Consider the following 26,849-nt stretch of genomic DNA (forward strand, 5'->3'; position numbering starts at 1 on the left):
AATCGAGTTTTTCTCCGAAAAAAAAAAACCTCTGTCTGGAAGGCTATTAACGTCTTCAAATGGGTCAGCAGACCTCTGCCATTGATTCCTACATGCAGCAGGTTTTAGGTGGCGACCTATTGAATTCAAGTTAATTCTATGGTAGGGGGATGATAAATCTCGGATTCGTATTCGAATTTCAAATTAGAATTTGAGCTGGTGGTTTTAAACTCAAAATTGTGAGTTTTAACCCAAAAAAAAAACAACAACTCAAAAACTCTTAATTTGAATTTACCATTCAAACCTTTTGAATGGTAACCTTTTAAATTTACCATTCAAAATCTGCCCCAAAGTATTTGCCCCTGATGCCACAGAGTCATCAGCAGAGGGGGCAATAAATGCCTGGCAATATCATTAAAAAGGAGTTGGAATATGGGAAGTTGTCACGGCCGGCACCCAATACCAGAACAAATGCCAAGGACCCTGGTCTCGGCTCGGCTTCACCAGTAGTGTGACCACCTTTGGGCTTCGGGAGGAGCCCTCAGCTTAATTGGGTGCCACCTGGACTTAACGAGGGGTACAAGGCGAGGCGTTCTGGCAGGCAAAGGGGCACGACCGGAAAGCAAGAGTCTTTGGGCAGAAGTTCAAGGACAAGGCGTCTGGTGGAAACTGTACAGACCGGATCAGGACAGGCAGACTGGATAAGGCAGAAGGATGGTCAGACAGGCTGGGTCGAGGCAGGCAGATATCAAAATAGTCAGGCAGGCAAGGGTCAAACCAGGTTGTCAATCAAAGGGTTAAGCAGGAATCGTTGTCGTAGGCAGGCAAGGGTCAGAATACAGAATGCAGAGTAGTCAGGAACAGGCAGGGTCAAACACGGATAATCAGTCGGGATAGCAAATTCAGAAACAGGTAGCAAAAAAGCTCAGGAAACCTCAGGATATGATCCTATAACGGGCACTGGCTACAGGTCTGAATGGGCCTTAAATAGGGATCCAATTGGCGCCAAAACATGCACAATTTCGCGCCGTTGCGCGCTGACGCAATCACGCCAGCGCGCCTGCGCCTTTAAGAGGCGCGCCGCGCGCACCCTAGTAATCCAAGATGGCGTGAAAGGGCAGGATAGGAGCGGCGCAGCGTTCGTCCACGCCAAGGACGCGGCGTGGACCCCGCTGCCCACTAGACCACCAGGGTAAGTTTCTTACAGAAGTGACATCACTATAAAGGAATGATTCTGTTAAAAAACAAGCCCAGCTTGGAACCAGTCCTTGGAGAAAATTAGGGTTTTTGGCTGACCTTTATATCATTACTATGCCAAAAAGCATACCTGCAAGACTGGCTGCCCCGAGTTGAGGACATTTATAAGAAAAAAGGAAAAGAAAGAGTTATAATGATTTGTTAGAAGCAGTGATCCCCACCCAGTAGCTTGTGAGCAACATGTTGCTCTTCAACCCCTTGGATGTTGCTCCCAGTGGCCTCAAAGCAGGAGCTTATTTTTGAATTCCAGGCTTTGCTTCAGCAAGTTTTGTTTTGTATAAAAAACAGTTCTACTGCCAAACAGAGCCTCAATGTAGGTTGACAATCCACATAGGGGCTACCAAATGGCCAATCACAGCACTTATTTGGCACCCCAAAAATATTTTTCATACTAGTGTTGCTCCCCAACTCCTTTTACTTCTGATTGTTGCTCAAGGTTTCAAAAGGTTGGGGATCCCTGCGTTAGAGAGTCATGTGGTGATACCATTCTGCGTTGAGTGAATACAATCGATCCCTATTTTTTTGTAACTTGTGCTAGATTTTTCCTACTTTTTAAGAGCTTGTTTTGGGGAAACCATGAGGACTATTCTACTATAGTTCCCTTTTAATATTTCTCTTATTCTTAGATCTACACTCAATAGCATTGCCTTGTAAACCTACTCTAAGGCTAGGGCAAGAAGATACAAATTCTCCGCAGGAGGAGAATCCACGGCCCAGCTGCTCCCATTCTCTTCTGTGGGCGGGTGAATCTTACAGTGTTTTTTATGAACTACAGTACAGAAGACTCCTCAAATCCTATGAGGGACAGTGATTAAGGTGGTATTGATATGAAGATCTAAATGGACCCTCAACTTAGGGACGCTATGAATGAAAGTGGATACTCTCTGACAGAAGTCTATTGGTCGGTCAGCTTCCAAGGGGGACAACATTGAATGTGCTGAACACATATCTAGAGTCTGAGCAGCCACTGTCTTCACTGAGATTTTTAAGCAGAGACACGCTATGCCATCATTTCCTTTATTCTGGCAGCTTGTTTGAATGTTTGGTACTTTTTGATCACTGCAAGCCAACAGCAACACTGAAGGAGAATGGGGCAACAACTCTCTCAAGCTAGGCACGTGTTTAAGAATTGGGCTAGTCACAATCAGGGCACGTACAATATTTACCTTCATTTTTTTATCCAACTTAAAAGACTTCAACAGCTAAAACCCAGAGTTAACATCTGTCAGTGACTAGTATTAAAGACTCATAAAGCAGGAAAGCCTGCTTCACTGATACTGTTTTTGGACCTGGGGACATTTGTAGTAGTACAAACAGGGAACATACTTCAGAAATCAGACAAGCCATTGGTGAGGCACAAGCATCGGTATGGCAAAATTGATGCTGGGCTAAAGATGAGGGCAAAAATCTAAATTAATAAATAGGCAAGAGTTAAAGGCACAAAAGACCATGAAATAAACAGCAACAAACTTGAGTAGCATCTGAATAACCAGAAGGTGCATTGGGCAAAAGCAGAATGAGAGAACCCTGAATTTAACAGGAATTTGGCACCAACAAAGGGGAAATATATAAATTACATGAACTACAAGCAATAGAAATCCCCCAGTGTCAAATTGGAGACCTTATCACATACACAGTGAGGATGCACCAGACTAGAGCAGTTCCATACAATACTTCTTATGTTAGATAAAGAGAGGTGCAAAAAATGTATACGACTAGTAAAGTGCAGAAACTGGAAGTAACCTAAAAGCTCAACTGCACATCTGTATTTGATATTGAACTTTATTAACACAGTAAAATGAATGAAAAGAGAAAATATATTTTAACTTGTTTATATCACAAAATCAACAGATATCTGTGCAAATTACCTTGAAATTTATCCTGGGTATGCCATGATTTCTTAGGATTTCCCATGTGGTTATGTCTGGGAAGTTTTAGTTTGATCATTACTGTATATGGAGGTGTTTTTCTTTTTAGGTTATCCCCCAAGGCCCAGTTTGTGGCTTGCCCACAAATCCGTGCCTGGATCTAAAATGTTTTTTTACTTTTCTAGTTCAACTTCATTCAACGTCATTGTAAATGTTCCTTTTTGAAATTTTCTTGCCAAAGACTGTGGCACAACCAAGGAAATGATTTGCACTGAAAGATTAATTCTGGCAGTTATTTTTAGCTATGCTAACTGATTAACATTAAGAATAAGCATTAAAAGATTTTTAAAAGCTGGAGTTTTTTTAAAAAAGCTCTAATTTTTCGATATTTATTATACCCCGAAACTGGAAAAAGCTTAAATCCGAAATTACTAGAGATGCACCAAATCCAGGATTCGGTTCGGGATTCGGCCTTTTTCAGCAGGATTCGGATTCAGCTGAATCCTTTTGCCTGAATCCAAATCCTAATTTGCATATGCAAATTAGGGGCGGGAGGGAAATTGTAAGACTTTTTGTCAGAAAACAAGGAAGTAAAAAAAAAAAATCCATTCCCACCCCTTATTTGCATATGCAAATTAGGGTTCAGTATTCGGCCAAGTCTTTCGCGAAGGATTCAGGGGTTCGGCCGAATCCAAAAAAGTGGATTCGGTGCATCCCTAGAAATTACACCATCTAAAACCGATTGAGGTCATGTAGATGTCAATGGCAGAGGTCCCTTGAACCATCTGAAGATGTTAATAGCCTTTTTATCGGTGGGTTTGAAAACTCTATCAATTAGCAAATTCTATTCATTGGATTATTTGAGTTTTTCACCCCGACTACAATGATTCGAGTTTTTTCCATTCAAGTTTTTTTCTTAAATTCTTAAATTAGTAACCGAGTTGTGAGTTCATTCAAGTTCATTTGAGTTCTAAAAAAGCTCACAAAGCTCTAAAATCAACCTTTGATAAATAACCTCCTGGATGTGTCAGTCTTGAAAAATGGATGTTGGATCATGAAATTCAAGTATGGGAAAAATTCACAAAGCTTAAAATGTTGCCATGAATCTGTACCAAGCAAGTAAGGGAAGGGCTTCCAAAACATCTCCTGAATCCTGTGGCTCAATGGCTCTGTAGGACTCTAGAGTCTTTGGACCACGTCCTTTCCTTAGATCTTTGGGCAGAGGCCTAATCAATCATCTGCACCCCAAAAAAAATCTCAGTAAGTGCAAACATATATAAACTGCAAAGTAACAAACAGGAGATAAAATTCATAAAAAATTAACAATACAGTACCTTTTTAAGGCTGAGGTCTTCAGCTGAATATAACATTTTTGTTGCCCAATCAAGACAGTTAAAGCTTTAAGTTGAAATTCTAGTGTTGGGTTTCCCAGTGTCTGTTCCCAATGTAAGCTTAGGCATCTCAGAGGATCCACCCCAGAGGCACAACTCCCTGAGCTTCCACGCTGTCTGTCCCTTTGGCCAGAGGATCACGGCTGATCACCCCATTAGGAGGTCATAACCAGCTGCCTTTCAATAAAAACAGATAACTTGATCTCAGCCAAAAGGCTGAGAAGTGAAATGTAATCTAACCTCATAGTGTGTGTATGGCTCTCAGTCCTATACATGTATAGGTGCTATAATGTTATTACCCAGGCCAGTCCGAGGTTTGGCTTTTGCCATTAAGTCCACTTTTGAGGAATAGTGTGATCTCAGAGGGTGCAAATCATCCCATTTTGGTTTATTCTGACCACCAGAATTTGGCATTTTTATGCTCAGCTAAAATATTATGTCCCAACAAGCCAGATGGGCATTATTTTTCTCCAGGTTTAACTTCCATTTAACTTTCAAACCAGGTTCAAAGATCGGTAAAGCTGATACATTGTCTTGCATTGAATCTGACACTTTTAAAGAGAACGTCTCACTTCCTCAAATTAACGGACAGAAGGAACAAACTAATCAGACCCTCAAACAGTATTTCTAAAAACAGGTTTGACAGGATGTAGTATGAAGGAATATGCTGTGGAAATTGTATATAAGAAAGTACGGATTATGTATTATAGATTTGAGGAAACTAGTGTGTTGCAATCCTCTGTGGTTTTACACAATGGTTGAAAGACGTATTTGAAGAAATGATGCGGTGAGAGTAACTGAATAAGTGGAATAAACGTAAAAAGTAATGGACATTTTGGAAAAAAGGAAGAAATGACGGGTGGGTGTATAGACCATACTGTAAATGAGAGTAAAGAAATATGGAAGAATGTGCGCAGTAGGGAGTTGATTAACAGACAAAAGGATTTAGCAAGAGTGAACATGGTTGCTGACCTACTAAGATTTTCCAAAAGTCCATATGCAGGGTAGAATTATTGACATACTGTATAATATGACGCTGACATAATTGGCCTACCTGGATGATTCATTTGGTAAATGATAGAAAATTACTATTCTTGGATCATTACAATTCAAGTAATGAAACTGACAATTTAATATTATTTTCCCTTACCGCCTTCAAAAGAATTATGTGTTCCTTAGTATATTAACTTAGTTTTAAATATACGTTCATTATCACTACCCATTGATTTCAGCTACAAATACAAACTATTGTATTTAATAATTGTTCCCTTTTAATGCAGGTACAGAGAAATCGTGAACATTGCAATTTCTTTTGAAAGGTTGCTAAGAACAGGGCATTCTATAACTTAAAGGTGAGCAATCCCATAAGTACCATCCTTTTCTTTTTTGTTTCATATGTTCCAACACTTTCTGCCAGATTCCAACCAAGGTGAAGACTCAACGAGACACTTTCACCCCCAGATAGTTTTGTGTGACTTATATTTTATTGAATTTTCAAACTCCGCTCATTTTTTTATGCTTATTTATTATTACATTTTCCCGAAAATTTGCTTTGCGGAAAAAAAAAAAATCAGATTTTCATGATTTTTTGGGATTTTTCACCCGAAAACTTCTACTTATGTTTTTTTGCTCGAAAACTCATAAAACTTCGGGGAATTGCACGAAACCCAGGGCACATCAAAAAAATCATTGGGACTTCTCCCATAGGCTTAAATGCAACCCCAACAGGTCTGAGATGCTGGATTTTACGATTTGGACTTTTCCATCCTCAGGGTTTAATAAATTCCGAAAAAGTTGTGATTTTTTAAAAGTCAGATTTTATTTAAAAAAAAAAAATCAAAACTTTTTTTGTGATTTTTGAATTTGTAGTTTAGTAAATAACCCGCTAAATCACCATACGTATTTATCCATACATGTATGCCTTTTAATGCAGACACCATAAATATTAGCTTTACATCTGAAAACTAAAAATCTTTAGTTCATGTTTTCCAATGAAATTTGAATCAAAACGAGTTTGTTTTCTATTTATTTCTGAAAATAAACTGTAGGGTTGATGCTCACACTGTTTCGTAGTAAAGTGCAGATCTTACATGTCATAATATGTATAATGTTTAAGATCTTTATAATTTCATAATACACAAGAGCCATGAATATCCGGGACATTATATCCTTATAAACAGTGCTTAGTGATGTCATCAGTTATAATTTGTGCTTAGTGATTTCTGTCACGTGACTCACTGTCGTCATAATATCCCCCAATTGAAAATTGAGGATATTATTGCAGTTCCATGACCTGTCATAGAACTCCTTGGTGGCTTATAAAAACCTTATAGAGGGTGCATTATTTTTTATACAGATATTGGACCCCTTATCCGGTGTCCCAGTATCCGGCACACTCTAAAAACTGTCACGCGCATGAGCCCGCTCCGAAATCCGGCATCAGCACTTTTCAAAATAGATCTGGCAACACCTGCTCCAAAATCCAGACATCTGCTCCTTTAATCAGTAAAGCCCTTACTCTTTTGGCCAACACATTAACAAGAGAACAGTCATAAAACATCCCGGATTTCAAATACACAGCAGTGGCCAATGATCTGTGGTATGTTCTAACATCTGGTTCCCTATTGTAGTAAAAAAAAATAAAGGTGGTTGTGGCCGAGAATCTAACTGAAGTAAAAACAAATTCTTGGCCACAATTGCTTGCTTTTCTTTAATTTATGTTTTGATTTACCAGGCCGATGCCTGGTAATTATTGGCATGGTGTCTGGAAAGGATACTCGTGCTTTATTAGGTGTGTATAGGATGGCTTCCCTTTCAAGGATTTGGTGTAGCTATGGCCCAAAAACACCATCCTCACAATATCTTTAGGCGTTCTGAACATTAACATGATATTGGGATACTGGCATTACCCAAAAATAATGTGTGCCGGGCCAACATAGCCAGAAAATACATAGTTGAAAAAATACACCCATGCATCATGCTTGAATCATTGTCTCACATCTCATAATTTCTTTGATTTAAGAAGCATGAAACAGCACCAAAACGTTGCACTCATTGTTTCTGAAAATTACATATATTGTGTTTGAAGTTAAAAACACACATATAAGGCAACTGTTACCATCATCACTTTTTTTTCAACTTTTAAACAAACAAGTAGCTAGTGCTCTGAATTACAGAAAAAACCCTTATATAGGAATAGCCTAGGCCCTGAACATTCCGCATAATAGATCCTATACCTGTACAATAAACACTGAACTTTTTACCAAGCCCTATACACATACCATACACATATCAGGTTGCAAAAGGGCAGTGGAAAGAGGATGAGTGCTCCGAGCAACACTGGATGGAAATGCAAGGTTGAGTATATATCTTCTGAAAAAGTTTTTATCAATACTGAAGGTTTTGAAAATAATCCAAGACACAGAAGGTTCTAGTTATGTCCTATGATCATTATTTTTTCTTTGTGATTTCATTCGATTTCGGTATATAATACATGCACATTATTTTGGTGCCTGAATATTGCAGAACATCCATGCATAGAGGATATGTAGAGTCTCGTGGAAACATGAGATGTGGGGATGTTGCTTCATCCAGCCAGTTAGCTTTGTAGACAGCCACCAACTATGAGCTGCAAGCTTATCTTACTGGTACTCAGTAAGGAGAAAATGTACTAAAATAATTTCCTTATGGGTTTCCAAAGCTCTGAAACTTTTTCTCTGGTTATTTCACCTCTATAGTCTTTGTAAACTTTCCCAATTTCGTGTCCACCTTTTTCCACGGTCTTTCCAATGTCTTTAGCACAGTGTATGATACGGTTGTAATCCCGAGATTCCTTTATGGCTTCTATAGCATTGCTAATTGCATCTCCTGTCGGATAGTGAAAAAAAAAAACAAATTGTGAAGAGAACATCAGAAGTGGTTCATAAATGATTACAGTAGGTGAATTTAGTGGGCCTATAAATGACAAGAAAAGGAATATAATCAGGACACAGAAATGAGAAATAAGAATGCAGTGTTAAAACAGTTGGAAATGCAGTTTTTACTAATAAGCAGAATCTTCAGAAGAACCAAGGACAAAGATAAAAAATATAAATCAAGTCCAATCAATGAGGTATTTTACCTTAACAAATTTTAGTCAGATGTGAACAGTGGGACATAGTTTATGGCTGATCTTTTATTATTTTTGGCTACAAACTCGGAACTCGGGTTCCAAGTTGCTTCCGGTTGATTTTCTCAAATATTGGATTTGCTTTGGGATTCCATTAAATATTTTGTGCCAGACCTGATGTTTGGCCAAAAAATATGACCTGATGGAAGTATTATTAACAGTACAGTTCTACCCTCAGTTGCAATGCACTTTCTGGTTGCTTACATAGTCCAAAAATGAAACAAAAAAAGATGACCACGTGCATATTGTCTCAGAATAATCATTATCCTATCATAAAAATTTTAAAAAATTGTTACAAAGCCTATGGGGACCTCTTCCCCATAGGCTAACAGGGCACCTCGGTAGGTTTTAGGTGGCGAACTAGGGGGTCAAAGTTTTTTTTAAAGAGACAGTACTTTGACTATTGAATGGTCGAGTATTCGAACAATTTTTAGTTCGAATCGTTTGATTCTAAGTCGTAGTCGAAGGTCGAAGTAGCCAAAAAAAACATTAGAAATTCGAAGTTTTTTTTATTCTATTCCTTCACTCGAGCTAAGTAAATGGGCCCCTAGCTGTAAGTGCTTTACCACATGATCTTCTCTGCAACTTACAACTCAGAGCTAAGGATTCAGACAATTCACACATTTTTAAGCAGTAGATGTTTTTTTTACAGAACCCCTAAAAATATTGAAGATTCAGAAAATGTCCCCCATAGGCTGATTTTACGGGGTTATTTACTAAACTCCGAATGCAAAAATCACAAAAATGCGTGATTTTTTTTTTAATAAAATCTGACTTTTAAAAAATCATGAATTTTTCGGAATTTATTACACCCCGAGGATGGAAATGTCCGAATCTGAAAATCCGGCATCTCAGACCTGTCGAGGTTGCATATAAGTCAATGGGAGAAGTCCCAATGATTTTTTGATGTGCGCTGGGTTTCGGGCAATACCCAAAGTGTTTGGGTGAAAATTACGAAAAAAAACGTGAAAATCGGATGAAAAAGTCAGAAAAATTTGTGAAAATCTGATTTTTTTTTACAGCAAAGCAAATTTTCAGGGAAAATGTAATAATAAATAAGTGTAAAAAACCCGAGCGGATTTGATCGGGGTTTGTTGCAGCAAATATTGAGATAAATTCAGACTTTGATAAATAACCCCCCTAATGTGAATATGTCTCTTTCGGTTAAGGCAGCCATAATAGCACAGTTTTGCTTGTACAGTTTGGTGTACTTTTTAACAATCTGGACATCTGCACTTTGGAGGTTTGGATTCAACAAACAATTCAAATGAAACAGGCATGTTTATTAATGTGTTACTAATGCAGTCAGGCCTCATCTTAATACAAGTATGGGACCTGTTATCCAGAATGCTCGGGACCTTTTGGGATAACGTATCTTTACGTAATTTAGAACTTCATACCTAAAGTCTACAAGAAAATCATGTAAACATTAAATAAACCCAATAGGCTGGTTTTGCCTATAATAAGGATTAATTATATCTTAGTTTGAGGTACTGTTCATTACTGCAGAGAAAAAGGAAATATTTTTTTAAAATTTTGGATGATATGTATTAAATGGAGTCTATGGGAGACAGACTTTCCATAATTCGGATAACAGATCCTATACCTGTAATAGGATAATAAAGGTTTGTTAGTTATTTGTACCTCTTTCCTTCTTAATATGAATGGTTCAAGCCATCTCCAAGGCCTATGTATGGACAGATGAAGAGTAGAAATGTTCTCTACTGCAACTGGAGAAATCAAATAGAAGGGAATCCCTGCTTGTGTTATCTATTGTTTGTTGATGTAAATGCTAATTACCTTTGTCCGATGGCTCGTTGTCCTCCTGAATAATCTCTGTTGTTTCATTAAACACTGCAACTGTCTGTGTCTGTTTTGAAGAAGGGAAAAAGTATTGAAATCTGATTTGTTCTAAGCTAAAATTTAAGTAAAAAATAGTATTTTGTTTAAACCATTAAAATCTTACAAAAATCATATTTGCAGTTTTATTAAGCTTGTGAATAACAAATTGCACCTGAAACCTAAAACATTTAATATTGTGTTTTTTTAAAAAAAAATAATTGAGAGGAGATTCAATTTGAGATGCAATTCAATTCAGAAAAACATATCTCAATGTTTATAACGGGAAAACTATTGAAGACTGAAGGAAAAAAACTGGAACTGAATTTGGAGAAAAGTTTGTCCTGCTCCAATTGAATCTCGTCCATGAGTTTTCATGTGATGAACCAGGAGGTCACTTTTTCTCTCAATGAATTGAATTTGGCCCAAAATCTGCACATCAAGTAAATAGTTTGAAAATGGACCTCTAACCTGGAGGGGGTTATTTATCAAGGTCCGAATATCCGAACCTCAAATAATTTGTGGTTTTCGGAGGAAAAAAAAAACTAAACATTTTTCAGGATTTATTAAAGTCCGATGGTCTAAAAACTCTGAATCCGAAACCCCGGCATCTAAAAGCTCTCGAGGTCCTGTATAGGTTCCAGTGTCTGCGCTGAATTCCGTACAGATATCCGATGAGTTTGTGGTTTCTGCCCAAAAAACTCAGGGTTTTTGCACAAAAACCACAAACAATTCGGAGTTTTCAGGGAAAGCTCCGAAGTGTGCCCGACCCTATTTTTTAAAATAAATAAGGTCCATTCCGGCAATCGGAGTTGCTCGGATTTCTAACTTAGAAATAAATTCTAACTTGATAAATAACCCCCTGAGTGTTATATTTCTTGCAGTGCCTCAATCATTTTGTTGATGTATATAAATTACTTATTCTTATATAGAAACTCTTTTCTGACCTGCATAGTGGCCTTGCAATATCACAATAATAACAGAGATTGGATATCACCAGATTCACTCATTTAGGTTAGCCAGTATAAATAGTTCTACTTCTGTCTTGCCATTGCTTAGCAGGCATACATTGAAACCCACCAAATCTTAAGATAATGTAAGGATATAAAGTGAATAAAGTTACATAGTTACATAGTTACATAGTTACATAGTTAAATTGGGTTGAAAAAAGACAAAGTCCATCAAGTTCAACCCCTCCAAATGAAAACCCAGCATCCATACACGCACCCCTCCCTACTTTTAATTAAAATTCTATATACCCTTACCTATACTAACTATAGAGTTTAGTATCACAATAGCCTTTGATATTATGTCTGTCCAAAAAATCATCCAAGCCACTCTTAAAGTGAACTGAATCAGCCATCACAACATCACCCGGCAGTGCATTCCACAACCTCAATGTCCTGACTGTGAAGAACCCTCTACGTTGTAGAGGGTTCTATCCCCTCTTGTAAAATATAAGGATATTATAAGTTACCGAGGAGTTTCATGACCATATAAAAACACGAGACCGAAGGCCGAGTTTTTTTATACAGGTCATTGAACTCTGAGGTAATTTCTAATATCCTCATATTTTGCAACTGGGGGTATTTTATTTATTATAATACACAAATTTCAGTGAGTCATGTGACAGAAATGACATCAGAACTCACCGTTTATAACAGATGACATCAGAACTCACTGTTTATAAGGATATAATTTACAAGATATTTATGGCTTTTGTGTATTATATATATATATATATATATATATATATATATATATATATATATATATATATATATATATATATATCAGTTTCAACAACTTCCTTAATAACAAATCCTGACTTTTATCTAGAAATGAGCAGGAATTGTATGAAAGAGGGCCTAAAATTGATCAAGTAATGGATGATAAAGACTAACAAAGAACATCAATTAGCTCACTAGTATAACAATTAACATACAAAGAAAACTGTTTTCAAGGCCCTGTCAACCACCCCAAGACACACAATTTGTCTAGTGTCAAATGTATGTGCAAGCTACACTAAAATGATTAACTATGGTCAGGATCCCTTTTCTAAAAACACAACAGAAAAATAAAAGTCAATGGAATCCTATGACAGCCTATTAGAATACGTAAGAAGTAAGTTGCCTCTCCCTCTTGCCCAGTTGTATATGTACGTTTAATAGAATAGTTTGATGTAATTTTTCCCAGAAGTGCTAGTATTAATGGAATATGGGCACACATAGATTGATTTTTATATAACTCATCATTTCATATTTCTCTACCAGAAGATCAGTGGATCTTAAGAAATTTCATAAATATAGAAACTTCATGGTTAACTATATAAAACTGAAGGTATGAGCTTGATGTTTACCTCAACAGCCTCAGTAAGATGAAGTCAAGCTTAACTTTCAGCTAGAACCATAATTATATCAGATATGTATCTAAAAAATTAATGTTTCTTATGGAAAACTAGTCCCTTAACCATGAAAACTGCTAAGTAGAATATCAAGCTCCACGCTTATCAGACTTAAGGGTGGAGGACTGGACTTGCCAGGCCTGAAAACGTCTTATCAATCCACTTATTTTTATTGCACTATGAACTTCATTGAGTGGACTGGCAATATCTCAACAATGATAAAGATTGGGACAAAAGGGAAATTCTGAGCAGATTGCCATGCCATTGCCTTAATTCCTGCTAATCCTGCTCAAAATACTGAGAACACCCAGTTGTACCGAATGGTACTTGTCAGAGCAGAAAAAAAACCTTCTGATGAATTGATACATATCGGCATTAATAAATGTTCCAGTTCAACTTGCCAGTTCAACTTGCTACTCACCTCATCTTTTTTCATTTCTTGGGAATCTTCTTGAATTGCAGCTATAACTAAACATAGCGAAATGTTGTTAGTTTTGTCTATGTGCCCATCATTGGGCCTTCATAATGCTCCAATATAGAGAAGGAACAACCCTCCTATGATGTATAATATCACATTGGTTGTCCCTTTTAATAACTCCTTTATAGTACAGGTATGGGACCTGTTATCCAGAATTCTTGGGAGATGAGGATTTCTGAATAATGGATCTTTCTATGATTTGGACATTCATACCTTAAATCTACTACAACATCATGTAAACATTAAATAAACCCAATAGGCTTCCAATAAGGATTAATTGTATCTTAGTTTGGATCAAGTACAAGCTACTGTTTTATTATTACAAAAAAAAGGAAATCATTTTTAAAAATTTGGATTATTTGTATAAAATGTAGTCTACGGGAGATGGCCATTCCGTAATTCGGAGCTTTCTAAATAAATGCCATACCTATAATATGTTCATGTGCTATTCTTTATTAAAAGGGATGTTTCCCCTAAAATGATGTTTAGTAGACTATAGACAGTGATTTTGTAAGACTTTTTTTCCATATAGTTTTATATGACATTGCTGTGGAACATGTTGGCACTTTATAAATAAACGTTGTTAATCATAATAATCTGAACGTATACAGACTGCTTGGTTCACACCTAAGTGAGCAACCAGCCACACTGAAAGATGAAAACGAGAGGGGCTAATTTGAAAAGAAAATTATTGACATACAGAATGTAGCCTCAGAAGGTATGGCAAGTGTTTTCTCTACAAAGATGCAGAATGGAAAGAGAATAATTATGAAAGAAAGATCAAATGCACATACTATCTATAGTGTATGAGATATATGGCCCACACATGCTGCTCTGCAACGTGTATTTTACTATTTAAGTCTCATCATAAACTGATCTAGACATCTAAATAAATAGATTTTTTTAGTTACAAAATAGTACTATTTAAAGTTTATGGAATCCATGGAGTTACAATAATCTAAATATTCAACTGAATAATGGAAAGTGAGGTGGAATCTTGACAAGGATAATAGCGTCGTACTCCACCTGTTTCAGTATTTAATCTCTTCAATAGACATCTTTAATTGTATATTGAATTAGTTTAATATTGCTTAACATCATCGTCAATTATAATTAATACTTGTCCACTTTGACAACAGTCAATTCATTCTTGGCATTTCACTGACCTTGATTTAGTAAACTGTCTTGACAGGTGCTGTCATATCCCGGGTCTTCTAATATCTGTAAAACATACAAAACGGAGGTGTTTATAACAAAATGTATCCCCCTTTCAATTCATCCACCCCCACATCATCTTTGTAGCTTCAGGAACAGACTAGAGTTTAATTAAGTTTAATGTTTTAGATCTATATAGGTTAATAGGATGCACCGAATCCACTATTTGGGATTTGGCCAAATCCCCAAATGCTTCGTGAAAGATTCGTCCGAATACCGAACTGAATTCAAATCATAATTTGCATATTCAAATTAGAGGTGGGAAAGGAAAATTAAAAAATAACGTTTTACTTCCTCAAGTCACGTGATTTCCTTTCCCACACCTAATTTGCATATGCAAATCAGGATTCGGATTCGATTCGGCCACACACAAGGATTCCGCCAGAATCCTGCTGAAAAAGACTGAATCCTGACTGAATCCTGAACCGAATCCTGGATTTGGTGCATCCCTATTGATAATACACAAGGCCATTATAAATAATGATGGGTGAATCTGAACCGTTTCACAAATATTCACTGAAAAAATTCACTGAAAAGCATTACGACATGGGTGACAACAGTTTGTTGACGCATGACAAATTTTTTCACCTATTGGCGTCTATGGGAGTCATTTTCACTGTGAAATTCGTGACAACATTTCTCTCATCACTATTAGGGGCTGGTTCACTAACTTCGAGTGAAGGATTTGAAGGTAAAAAACGTCGAATTTCGAAGGTTTTTTTGGGCTACTTTGACCATCGAATGGGCTACTTCGACCTTCGACTACGACTTCGAATCGAAGGATTCGAAGTAAAAATCGTTCAACTATTCGACCATTCGATAGTCGAAGTACTGTCTCTTTAAAAAAAACTACGACCCCCTAATTCGCCATCTAAAAGCTACCGAAGTCAATGTTAGCCTATGGGGAAGGTCCCAATAGGCTTGGCTAACTTTTTTTGATTGAAGGATATTCCTTCAATCGTTGGATTAAAATCCTTCGAATCGTTCGATCGAAGGAATTATCCTTCGATCATACGATCAAACTATCTGCGCTAAATCCTTCGACTTCGATATTCGAAGTCGAAGGATTTTAATTCCTAGTTGAATATCGAGGGTTAACTAACCCTCGATATTCGACCCTTAGTGAATCGGCCCCCTAATGTTATTAAAGTATTTATTATTTTACTCCAGCACATTCATTCTTCTATAGTTTCCCATTATTCCACTTGCTTCCACCATTCCTATGTTTCCATAGGTATTCCAGATTCCCTCTTTGTTCTGCTCCCCATAAGATAAATATCTTTGACCACTCTGCTTGCCATTCTCATGCTCATGACAAAAGGTGGTTTGAATTTCAGTATTGGTTTGGATACTTTGCTTGGATTAATTCTTGTACCCTTCAATGCCCATTTAATAAAGGTCAACTTTTAGTGGTTTTGGGAACGACGATTAGACTCTAAAATCATGAATGCCATGATGGTTATTAAAAGATCCGATTATAAAAAAAGACGAATGCTGAGAAATGCAATAATAAATATAAATATCTATAAAACCTCTAAAATTTTTAGTTTTTCAGGCAATTACTAGTGAAAAAAATTCCAAAAACTTCTAAAAGTCTGAATAGTTAAAAAAAGGTCCTGTAGGATCAGCACAGCTCCCATTGACTTCTAAAGGACCTTGGATACTTTTACTTGCTAAAGTTTTGTCTTCAAGTTTTTCGTGGTGTTTATACTTAGGGGGTTATTTACTAAACTCCGAATGCAAAAATCACAAACAATGTGTGATTTTTTTTTTTATAAAATCAGACTTTTAAAAAAATCACGATTTTTTCGGTATTTATTAAACTTTGAAGATTGAAAAGCCCGAATCTAAAAATCTGGCATCTCAGATCTGTCGAGGTTACATATAAGTCAATGGGAGAAGTCCCAATGATTTTTTTATATGCTCTAGGTTTCATGCAATACCCCAAAGTTTTCGGAGTTTTCGGTTGAAAATTCTGAAAAAATCCTGAAAATCGGATGAAAAAATCCTGAAAAGCAAATTTTCGGGAAAATATAATAATAAATAAGCGGAGTTTATAGTAGGAAATATTGAGATAAATTTGAACTTTGATAAATAACCCCCCCTGATAAATCTCAATTCTCTAGAGTTTTAGAGAAATTTAAACAAAAAATCTAATTTTTAGAGAATAAATACTATTTGTGAAAAAAACGAGAAATCTGAATTTTAGTAAATTAGCCCCATAAAACTTTCAACACCTACATTATAGTTTAGGTTTTAACTAAAGACAAAACAGAATAACTTTAACCAGTCAAACAAGTCTCCAGGAGGAAGAAAAACTGGTATGTGTGGGTGGGGAACACTTTTAATGAAAACATTTTTTTGCCAACAACTTTGACAAGAATGGAATTATGTCTCAGCACTGCACAAGACGTTGCGCAGGAGCCAATTACTGAACTAGATTTGCTGACAGATGATCTTATATGCAGTACCTCATTTTGTAAATGATGTTTCTGATCCTGCACTGTACGAATGGCATCTTCTATCTCATTGCTGTACTCCTCAAACATGAGTCTTGTTGAATGGCTACACTCTACAATGTAGATGGATAAATGTTGATTTCAATTTGGCATTTATAAGAAGCATCTTTAATTCTTATTCCATTTCACACAGTCACATACCTACACATTTGTTATATATGGAAACATCACAGGTGGACTATGTCCTCTTTATATCCAACACTTCTATCCACATGTGTTTGGTTAGTGTGATTTTCTCCCATTATGAACAGACTATAGTTTAATAATGTTTAAAGTTTAAGATCTTTATAGGTTAATAATACACAAGGCCATGAATATCCTGTACATTATATCCTTATAATCTACAGTCTGGTCATTTCCCTATGGGACCAGACTGTAAATTATATCCTTATAAACGGCGCGTTCTGACGTCAGAACGCGCCATTTATAACAGGGGCCACTGCCGCGGAATGTGAGGCTGCGCGTTGGAATTTGACGCCGGCGACCACAATTTCAACGCCGACCCCCCCACAAAATGTAGATTATAATGCATAATGTACCCCCTACTAGAAATGTATTAAGATATCAGAAGTCACCTCGGAGTTATGTGACCTGTATATATGGTCACATAACTCCTCGGTGACTTATAATATCTTTATAAATTACAGTAGGGGTTACATTATCCACTATATAATACACAAAAGCCATTAATATCTTGTAAATTATATCTGAGTTCTAATGTCATTTCAGTCACATGACTCATTGAAATTTGTGTATTATAATAAATAAAGTACCCCCAGTTGTAAAATATGAAGATATTAGAAGTAACCTCGGAGTTTCATGCCCTGTATAAAAACACTCGGCCTTCGGCCTCGTGTTTTTATATGGTCATGAAACTCCTCGGTAACTTATAATATCCTTATATTTTACAAGAGGGGGTACTTTATTCACTATATAAATAATAATGGGAACATCACAGGTGGACTATGTCCTCTTTATATCCAACACTTTTATCCACATGTTTTTGGTTATGAAATTAAATTATTCAACATATTTCTATTGGAGTTGTGCCACACATATTTCTATTGGAGTTGTGCCACACAAAGTGGAAAAAAGAAAGAGGAGAAAGAAATGTCTTTCAACTTAGGGTTGCCAAAAGTTAGGCACCCCCAAGTGATCACATGCTCCTATCAGAAGAAAACTGCACTGGCCTGGAACATGCGCAGTAGAGCGAACAGCCGAAGTTTAACGAAAAAGTTGGCTTTTAAGGTACCCTACAGGCCAAATGAACAGATACCATTGGAAGATGTGTGTGACTACCTTTGTATTATATTCTCAATTTGAGTTGTCTGCTTGAATGATCAGAACAACAGGAGGTAAAGACAAGCCATGGAGCTCCTGCTCATCTTCACTTCCTTTTGGCCATTTGACTGAAATTTTCCACCAGGGGCTAAAATCATCAGTCCACAAGGGTTGAAGAATTATTGTTCTAAATACCTATCTATGGTCAGATTATTGAACAGTATGGACGAAATCATCCAAAATACCCAACCAAATCTGGGCATGTATGGCAAGCTTTAGGAGCACAGTATAACAGTGACAGATAAAAGTATGCAATTTGCACAGAAATTTGGAAAAAATGATTATTTTAAAACTCTCTTTTGCTCTTTAAACGGCACACACAAGGGCCACGAGCAGCAATGTTGCATGAATCACTTTTCTACCTCTGGGAACCAGATGTGTTCAATATAAAGCAACAGCCATGTTGGTTTTGACTAATGCTTTGGCAAATCCATTAAATGAGTTCACCTTTGTTTACCAAACAGCTACTGAAATTAGGATTCAATGCATTTTATCAGCGATACAGGGACATTTTAGAGAAAATGTGCCCACTCTTTTCTTAATTATAATTATAAAGAGGAATTCAGCAAATATTATAATAATGCCCCAAGGCATTATTATCTCTCTTGTCCATCCACTAACCGAGGAAGCTGGGCCTTTCATCAGGATTTCCACTCCAGCACTTTATCATTAATTCTTTGGCTTCTGGCACCATTTTAATGTGGCCCAAGTGACCCAGCACTTCCAGACTAGGCCTCTGTCCTTTAGATACTCCAAAATGAATCAATGCTGGGTGTGCATCTGTGGAGCAAAAACCACAAATGATTATTGTTCTAGCGAATTGGTGACTTAAAGCCAAAATCAACAAAGGCAAGTGTACAATTATAGTTGTCAACACAAGGACTTAATTAAAGGGTACCAATCATGCAAAAATAGTTTTCCGTATTGGATGTGCTGCTAATAGAGCCAACACTCTAGTTATAATATTGGTGGAAACAATTTTATTTTGCTAAGAAAACCCGCCTTATGAGGGCTAAACTGGGAGCTCCAAGTGCGAGTGGCCTTGTTGGGGCACATGCATGAACCTAATGAGCGAGCTAGGGCACTGGGGTATTTAAAAAGGTATGATATTTAAGAGCAGCAATGTTTTGTTATTTTATGCTATATTATGCTATTTCCCTGATACAATTGCCATTGAGGCTTGCTATAATTATAAAGCTGCACATAAATAGTACTTACTAGGGAAGGGTTCTTCACCAGAAAGGACTGTCCAAATCAAGATGCCAAAGCTGAAAAATGTTAAAATAAAAAACAATTAGCAACATTGCACCAATTAGAGGAGGGGATTAGCTGATTCAATGAAAACCTCTGCTAAATGCAGGGATCCCCAACCTTTTGAACCCTTAAGCAACATTCTAAAGTAAATACAAGCATGAAAAATGTTCTTGGGGTGCTAAATAAGGGCTGTGATTGACCATTTGGTAGCCCCTATCTGGATTGTCAACCTACATTGAGACTCTGTTAAAAATAAGCACCTGCTTTGAGGCCACTGGGAGCAACATCCAAGTGGTTGGAGAGCAATCACTGGCTAAAGGTAAAGTCTCCAATGGCTATGCTTAACCGTTTTATTAATAGAATCTACAGCATCAGTATAAAAGAACCATAATAATAATGCCAGAAATTCTACACACAGCACACTGCAATACATCGTAGCCCGCAGGTAAGAAAGCAGTTGGCAGATCCACTTGTTTACAGCAAACCTTGCAAAACTTTGTAGAACTTATAACCTATTTAATGACAGTGATAAGTATTTATTTATACTAGAGGGGACAGTAAACTTTTCAGCTCTTATTGCAACTGGTGTTGATATAAATGACTGAGTCATTGGGTTTATCTCTTAAAGGAAGAGGAAAGACAATTTAACCACCTCACTCTAATGAACAATGTGGTTGTCAGACTGTGCAGCACAAACACATAACTAGTAATGCTATTGTTTTACCATAATTCATCAAAACAAAATGCAATCAGCAGGTAGCAAATACATTTAGGGGCCAATTCATTAACTTCGAGTGAAGGATTCAAAGTTAAAAAACATCAAATTTCTAAGTGTTTTTTTGGCTACTTCGATCATCGAATGGGCTACTTCGACCTTCGACTACGACTTCGACTTCGAATCGAAGGATTCAAACTAAAAATCGTTCGACTATTTGACCATTCAATAGTCGAAGTACTGTCTCTTTAAGAAAAAACTTCGACCCCCTAGTTCGCCACCTTAAAGCTACCGAATCCAATGTTAGCCTATGGGGAAGGTCCCCATAGGCTTGCCTAACTTTTTTTGGTCGAAGGATAATCCTTCGATCGTTGGATTAAAATCCTTCGAATCGTTCGATTCAAAGGATTTAATCGTTCCATTGAATGATTATTCCTTCGAACGTTCGCTCGAACTTTTTGCGCAAAATCCTTCGACTTCGCTATTCGAAGTTGAAGGATTTTCATTCCCCAGTCGAATATCGAGGGTTAATTAACCCTCAATATTCGACCCTTGATGCATTTGCCCCATAGTTGTAAGGAGCACGGACCAGCGCGTCTATCCCCGCCGGCGTTCAGTCCAAAATGGCGGCGCCCAGGGCGGGCCACGTGGGAAAGCAACAATGGCGCCTCGTCTGGACGCAGCAAATTTGCGCCAGCGCCAAAACGGGCAGCGTCAACGCGCAGCGTCAGCACGTGACGCATGACATCACTGTGCACGTTTTGGCGCCAAAGATTCGTTTAAAAAGCCAAATGAGACTCTCTGCCTTTGCCCGTGTATAGGTTCTACCTCATTGTGTTCCTGGGTGCTATTATCGTGTTTTGAATTCTTGTTACCGACCTCTGCCTGTTCCTGTTTATGACTACCTGCTGCCTGATCTTCTGCCTGGCTGACTACTCTTTCTCTTGAACCCATCTTGTACTGCGAACTGTGTTTGGAAACCTGCAAGCTTCCTCCTTGGTCCGTTACTTCAAACTGAGCCTTCGGGTCTGACAATAGTTTTAGTATTAACAGACAGAGTTGTGTCTTTTGCTTCCACACTTCTTCCTGTTACAGTTAGAGTTGTAGTATTTCTGGTCAGGTGATCTCTGAGGCAGCACACAGACCATCACAAAATGGTGGCTCAAGGCAAGAGATGTAAAAGGGCAAGATTTACTTAAATATATAGAACAGTTTGGTAAGATTCTTTAATATGCCACTTAATATAATGTAAACTATCTGTTGATTTGGGGGGTTATTTATCAAGGTCTGAATTTATCTCAATATCGGCTGCTACAAACTCCGATCTAAGAAGCTCAGGTTTTTAACGCTTATTTATTATTACATTTTTCCCGAAAATTACCTTTGCGGGAAAAGCTCAGATTTTCATGATTTTTTTGTAAATTTTCCCCGAAAACTCAGAAAACATTGTGAAATTGCCCAAAACCCCAAACACAACCAAAAATCAATGGGACTGTTCCCATTGACTTTTATGCAACCTCGACAGGTTTGAGATGCCGTGTTTTTATATTCAGGCTTTTTAGCCCTCGAGGTTTAATAAATTCCGAAAAATAAAGGTAAAGGTAAAGAGTTAGGGGCAATTACAGAGGGTAACACCAAGGCTGGGGGGGGGGCAAGGATGGGGTCTATGTAGGGTAGGGGATGTTAATATAAAGGGTTTGGTTTTCCCTTAAAGGTTGCTTGAGCCAAAAAGCTTAAGCAATCTCAAATCAGGTCCTAACCTACCATTAATTTGAATGAAATTAAACATTTCTTTAACCTAGACCCACTTGATACATAACCTACCACCAGTGTAATAGTAAGGGGGTCATTTATCAACGATCTAGTTGTGTTTTCCTGAAATATTCAAGTTTTTCTAGGGTAGTTTTCAGCCAAAAACTTGAATTTTTGGGTAAAAAATATTTTTCTGGGTTTTATTAAAAAAACATCAAATTTTTTGGGGTTTTATAAAAACAGATTTTTGATCCTCCAAATTTTTAATTGGAGCAATTTTAGTTTTTGGGTTGTTGATTCTGAATTCACTTATTCGAGTTTTCTTAAATTAGAAAACATTCGAGTTGTGAGTTAATTTGAGGTATAAACAACGTACAAACCTCTAAAACTCGACCTTTGATAAATAAGCCCCTAAGTGTAAGTGCAATAACCTCCTTGCATTACATAGGTTTTCATTTAAAAGGGAACTCTCCCATAATGACCCCTACTATTTCAGTGCAAATTTATTTAAAAGCAGGTATTTTCTTCACATTATATTAGAGGTTCAGATGCCATATCTTATTTGTTAGTATTCGCTGTGCTCCTACAGTATAATACAGGCTGTTCCTTCTACATTGTCTCTGAATATTAAAATATTTTAAAGGATAAAATGAAGGCAGCAATAAGGAAAGCCTCATAAAACCTAGAAATGTCTGTAGCAAATAACTCCCCCCTCTCCTTTTTTGCTTAAAATTAGTGATGAGCAAAATTTTTCGCCAAGTTTCGCTGCGAAAATGACGCTCCTTAAACTCTAATGGGTGAAGAAAATTGTTGCGCGTCAAAAATGTGTGGCTCATCCAAAAAAATGTTGTCACCCATAGACATCAATGCATTTTGCAAATTTTTGGCAAACCGAAATTGGTCAGATTCTGCCATCACTACTTATAATTTATGCGGTTGCCTATATTTCTGGCAAATTAATATAACTATTCAACTTAAATGGCACATTGATACAATCCATACAGCAGGGTTTACTTTAAAAGATGAAGGCTGCTTCGCTCACCTGTACACATCGTATGCCATGGTGGGTTTGTAATTCAGGTCATCAAGAGCTTCTGGAGCCATGTAGGATGGAGTTCCAGCAAAAGAGGAAGTTGCTGAGGTTGTTGCACCAACAATTTTGGATAAACCAAAGTCTGTGATCTTAAAAACAAAAAATAAACACCTCAAGGTTTTAACCGTATCTGGAATTTCTATTTAACTGAGAAGTACAGAATAATGTACATTTTAAGCTTTATGAAGACACAAAAGGAACTCTGAGGTGTCTTCTTATTTCCTTACATTTCTCAGTTATTGGTAAGTTAACATTAAGGGACAGATTTATCAAGGGTCAGATTGAAAATTCAAATTTTCACTTTTTTATGGCTACAACTGTCAAATTTGACTATGGAATTTTTCAAATTTGACTCGTTTTTTTTCTTTGAATTTGATTTTCGAGATTTATCATACTCTGACACTTTAAGAACTTAAATTTGACTATTCCCCACCTGCTGAATTGCTGTTTTAGTCAATGGGAGACATCCAGAGATCAATTTGGAGTTGTTTGCAGCCTTCCTGACATTCGGAGAAAAAACTCAAATCGACGATCCTGTTCACCCGAGTTTAACAAATTCGATTTTTTTTTATTTAATAAATTTCGATTGGTTGAATTTCAAGTTCATTGGAGTTTTTAAGAACTCACATGAATTCAAAATAGACCTTTGATAAATGTGCCTCTAGGGGTCAGTTACTACTATCCGGAGCAGAAGTCCAAGAGCACTATGGGCTAGAAAGAAAGCTCACCAAGGTACTCCTTTAGGTTTAGATTCATAGCACTCACCTGAACATCATAGTGCTTATTGAGAAGAACATTGCTTGGCTTTAAGTCCCTGTGAATGATGGGAGGATCAAGTGTGTGGAGGTAATTCATTCCCAAGGCCACTTGGTGGAGCATCTGAAATCTTAGAGCCCACGGCACATCCGTAATGTCAAACAAAGAGCGAAGACTTCCATTGGGCATGTATTCCATGACGAGGCCATGTTCCATAGCTTGCACTTCCCGTCTCTCATACATTCCGAGCAGACGAATGACGAACGGGTTGCTAGCTTTCTCCATCACTTCTCTTTCCTTCAATATGTCTTTCATTAGCTTATTAATGCTGAAACTGGAAAAGGACATAGGATTGTTGAATGTTAGAATTCCCTCATATGTCTTATGTCCTACCACTATTGTTCAATGCTGTGTTGTTCTTACTATTGAAGCCTTTGACTAAGTGTCCTAGTGGCACGAAACGCGTTAGGCGAGATGGTGTATTTTAAAAAAGCTTAACTACCCAAAGCTTCATTCCTTCTGTTCCTTCAGCTTTCCCCATCCCCTTATATTAATGATACCACTTCTGGCTTTCTGAGGGATGCAAGTTGTTTTCAGTCAACTTGGGTGCCAAACCAATAGCTCTATTAGATTAAGCTACTGATACCAAGCATATCACATATCACCTATGGCGAAAATGTAAATTTTTAGATAATTTTGCATTTAAACGACTGTTTAGGTCACATTCTCGACAAACTGGTTGCCTCAAAGTTAAACACACATAGTTTGAACATGAATTCCGTGTGCATGACTAAACTTGTACTTTATACCCTTTAATCCTGTGTGTTTGGCACACTACTTTTAGACTTTTTGGAAATAAATAGGGAAAACTTTGCCTTGTTATACAACCCATAGTAACTAATCAAAAAGTTGCTTCCAGATAGCTAATCAGTATATTCTACCCGCTGATTGGTTGCAGAGAGTCACTGGACTTGTATCAAACTTTGCACCTTCCATTACTTTATTTGCTTAAACTATTAATTAAAACATTTGGCTGTATTTCAGCATTGCACAATGCAGAATTTGCTCCTACATGGTGTGTGCTCTTTGGCTGCTCCTTCTGGAGAAAAATAAACAGGCTGAGCGTACAATCAGCACCTTGAGATAAGATAAAAGATATAAATTCATGTTATTTTGCTTGTTTATATGTTTTTTTTTCATTGGAATAAGAAATATAAATGCAAAAGCAGTACCCAAACAGTGCACCACCAATAATCTTTTGATTCGGGCCTGTGGCTCCTTTAGCAATCATTAAACTACTAACTTCCAACTCGGGCAAATTTTCTGAAGAACAAAGTGACTAAAGCTAACGAAAATTCGCCAGCGTGACGTCATTTCGGTACTTCTCAGATTTACGGGCGCATGCGTAACTTTGTTAGCGAAAGAGACTCATTCACACTCAATCGGCAGGCGAAGTTGCGCTCTGGTGAAGGGACGTAACTGCGCAAATTCACTAAGATGCAGATTTTACTGAACGTTACATCTTGCGCCAGACTTGCCTTCGCCACCTCAGACCAGGCCAAGTGCAATAGAGTAGATGGGATTTCCTCAAAATTTAGTTGAAAATTTTTCTAAGTCCCAAAAAACTCTGGCGTCTTTTCCTTTTTTCAGGGTGATAGGCTGCATGAAATTTTTTTGGGGTAACTGGCTCCCCCCCTACATTTCCTAACATATGGCACATAAACTAAACACTGGGCACATGTGTAGGGCAATATAACAACTTTATTATTTTATTAAGCTTCCCTGGGCTTGTGTAGTGTAATGTATTTTCTGCAACATATACGTCCATTCAACTTTAACTTCCCTCTGTATGCAAATTATTCAACGCCAGCGCAACTTCACTTTACTTGCTGAATTAACACTAGCGCAACTTTGCCAGCGTTCGGCGCCCTGGACGCAACTTCACATGTTAGTGAATTAGCGTTGTCTGAGCGAATTGTTGCGCTGCCTACGAAGCCTTCGCTGGCGAATGTTCGCCTCTTAGTAAACGTGTCCCCTGGCACGTGACATAGGTTAAGGATGCATCAGCCAATATTTTATTTGTAAAATAATAAATTATTTTCATGACTCTTCTTTGCAAGTGAAAGTATGGCCACTGTGGGCACTATTTCATTCTAAACCAAGATGACTAAAGCTAAACCCTAAGTCCCAAGCATAATAGATCCAATAGCTACATAATATTCTTTCCTGGCAAAGGACCAGGCACTAGCCGGCTTCACAGTAACAAATATATAAAATAACAATGGGCACAAAGGAGAAACTGTTTGCCAGGAAGGCACAGGATGTTGACGTAGCAATTTTTCCCCTGTTACTTTTTAATACACCCTATCTTGTGACTGCCATAAACATTCTACATTTTAATATTATACCTTTGTGCTCCTTCAATAGTTTTCAGGGCGACTTCCATGTTCAGACTCTGGCTCCATCCCTTATAAACCGTTCCGAATCCCCCTTTCCCGACCTGCTGCAGACCCTTTAGGTCCCCGGCTGGAAAGTGCTTCATGTCTGGCTGAGCTGTAACTGCACTAACTGCAAGTGACTTGTGCTCACGCTGCTTCACAAGGAAGGAGGCGGGGTCTATGTACAGGGCCAATGGGGAATTTCCAGTCCGATGTAATGGGAATATTCCAAGAGCTGTCATTGTTGTCTGTAGTAATTCTGCTGGTGAGTAATATTGGAAGTATTCTCTGCAAATAAGTTTGTGCTCAGACAGCCATTAATGTGTGTATTTATTATATGCACATAGCATTCTTTCTCATTATGGAGCATGCACATATGTTT

General features: G+C 37.5%; 1 protein-coding gene across 1 annotated transcript; it reads right to left on the minus strand.

The window, feature by feature from the left end:
- Positions 1-6,505: 6,505 nt before the first annotated feature.
- On the minus strand, positions 6,506-26,737 carry ripk3L.2.L (receptor interacting serine/threonine kinase 3-like, gene 2 L homeolog). The gene is made up of 10 exons (XM_018231334.2): positions 26,438-26,737; positions 24,039-24,363; positions 23,223-23,362; positions 19,678-19,727; positions 19,081-19,239; positions 17,071-17,171; positions 14,551-14,605; positions 13,328-13,374; positions 10,464-10,533; positions 6,506-8,362 (listed from the first exon to the last, which is right to left on the minus strand). The coding sequence occupies exons 1-10, from the start codon at positions 26,707-26,709 to the stop codon at positions 8,166-8,168; spliced, it is 1,416 nt and encodes a 471-aa protein (XP_018086823.1). The 5' UTR covers positions 26,710-26,737; the 3' UTR covers positions 6,506-8,165.
- Positions 26,738-26,849: the final 112 nt, after the last annotated feature.

This window comes from Xenopus laevis, chromosome 8L, assembly GCF_017654675.1.
Source record: "Xenopus laevis strain J_2021 chromosome 8L, Xenopus_laevis_v10.1, whole genome shotgun sequence".
Classification (NCBI taxonomy): domain Eukaryota; kingdom Metazoa; phylum Chordata; class Amphibia; order Anura; family Pipidae; genus Xenopus; species Xenopus laevis.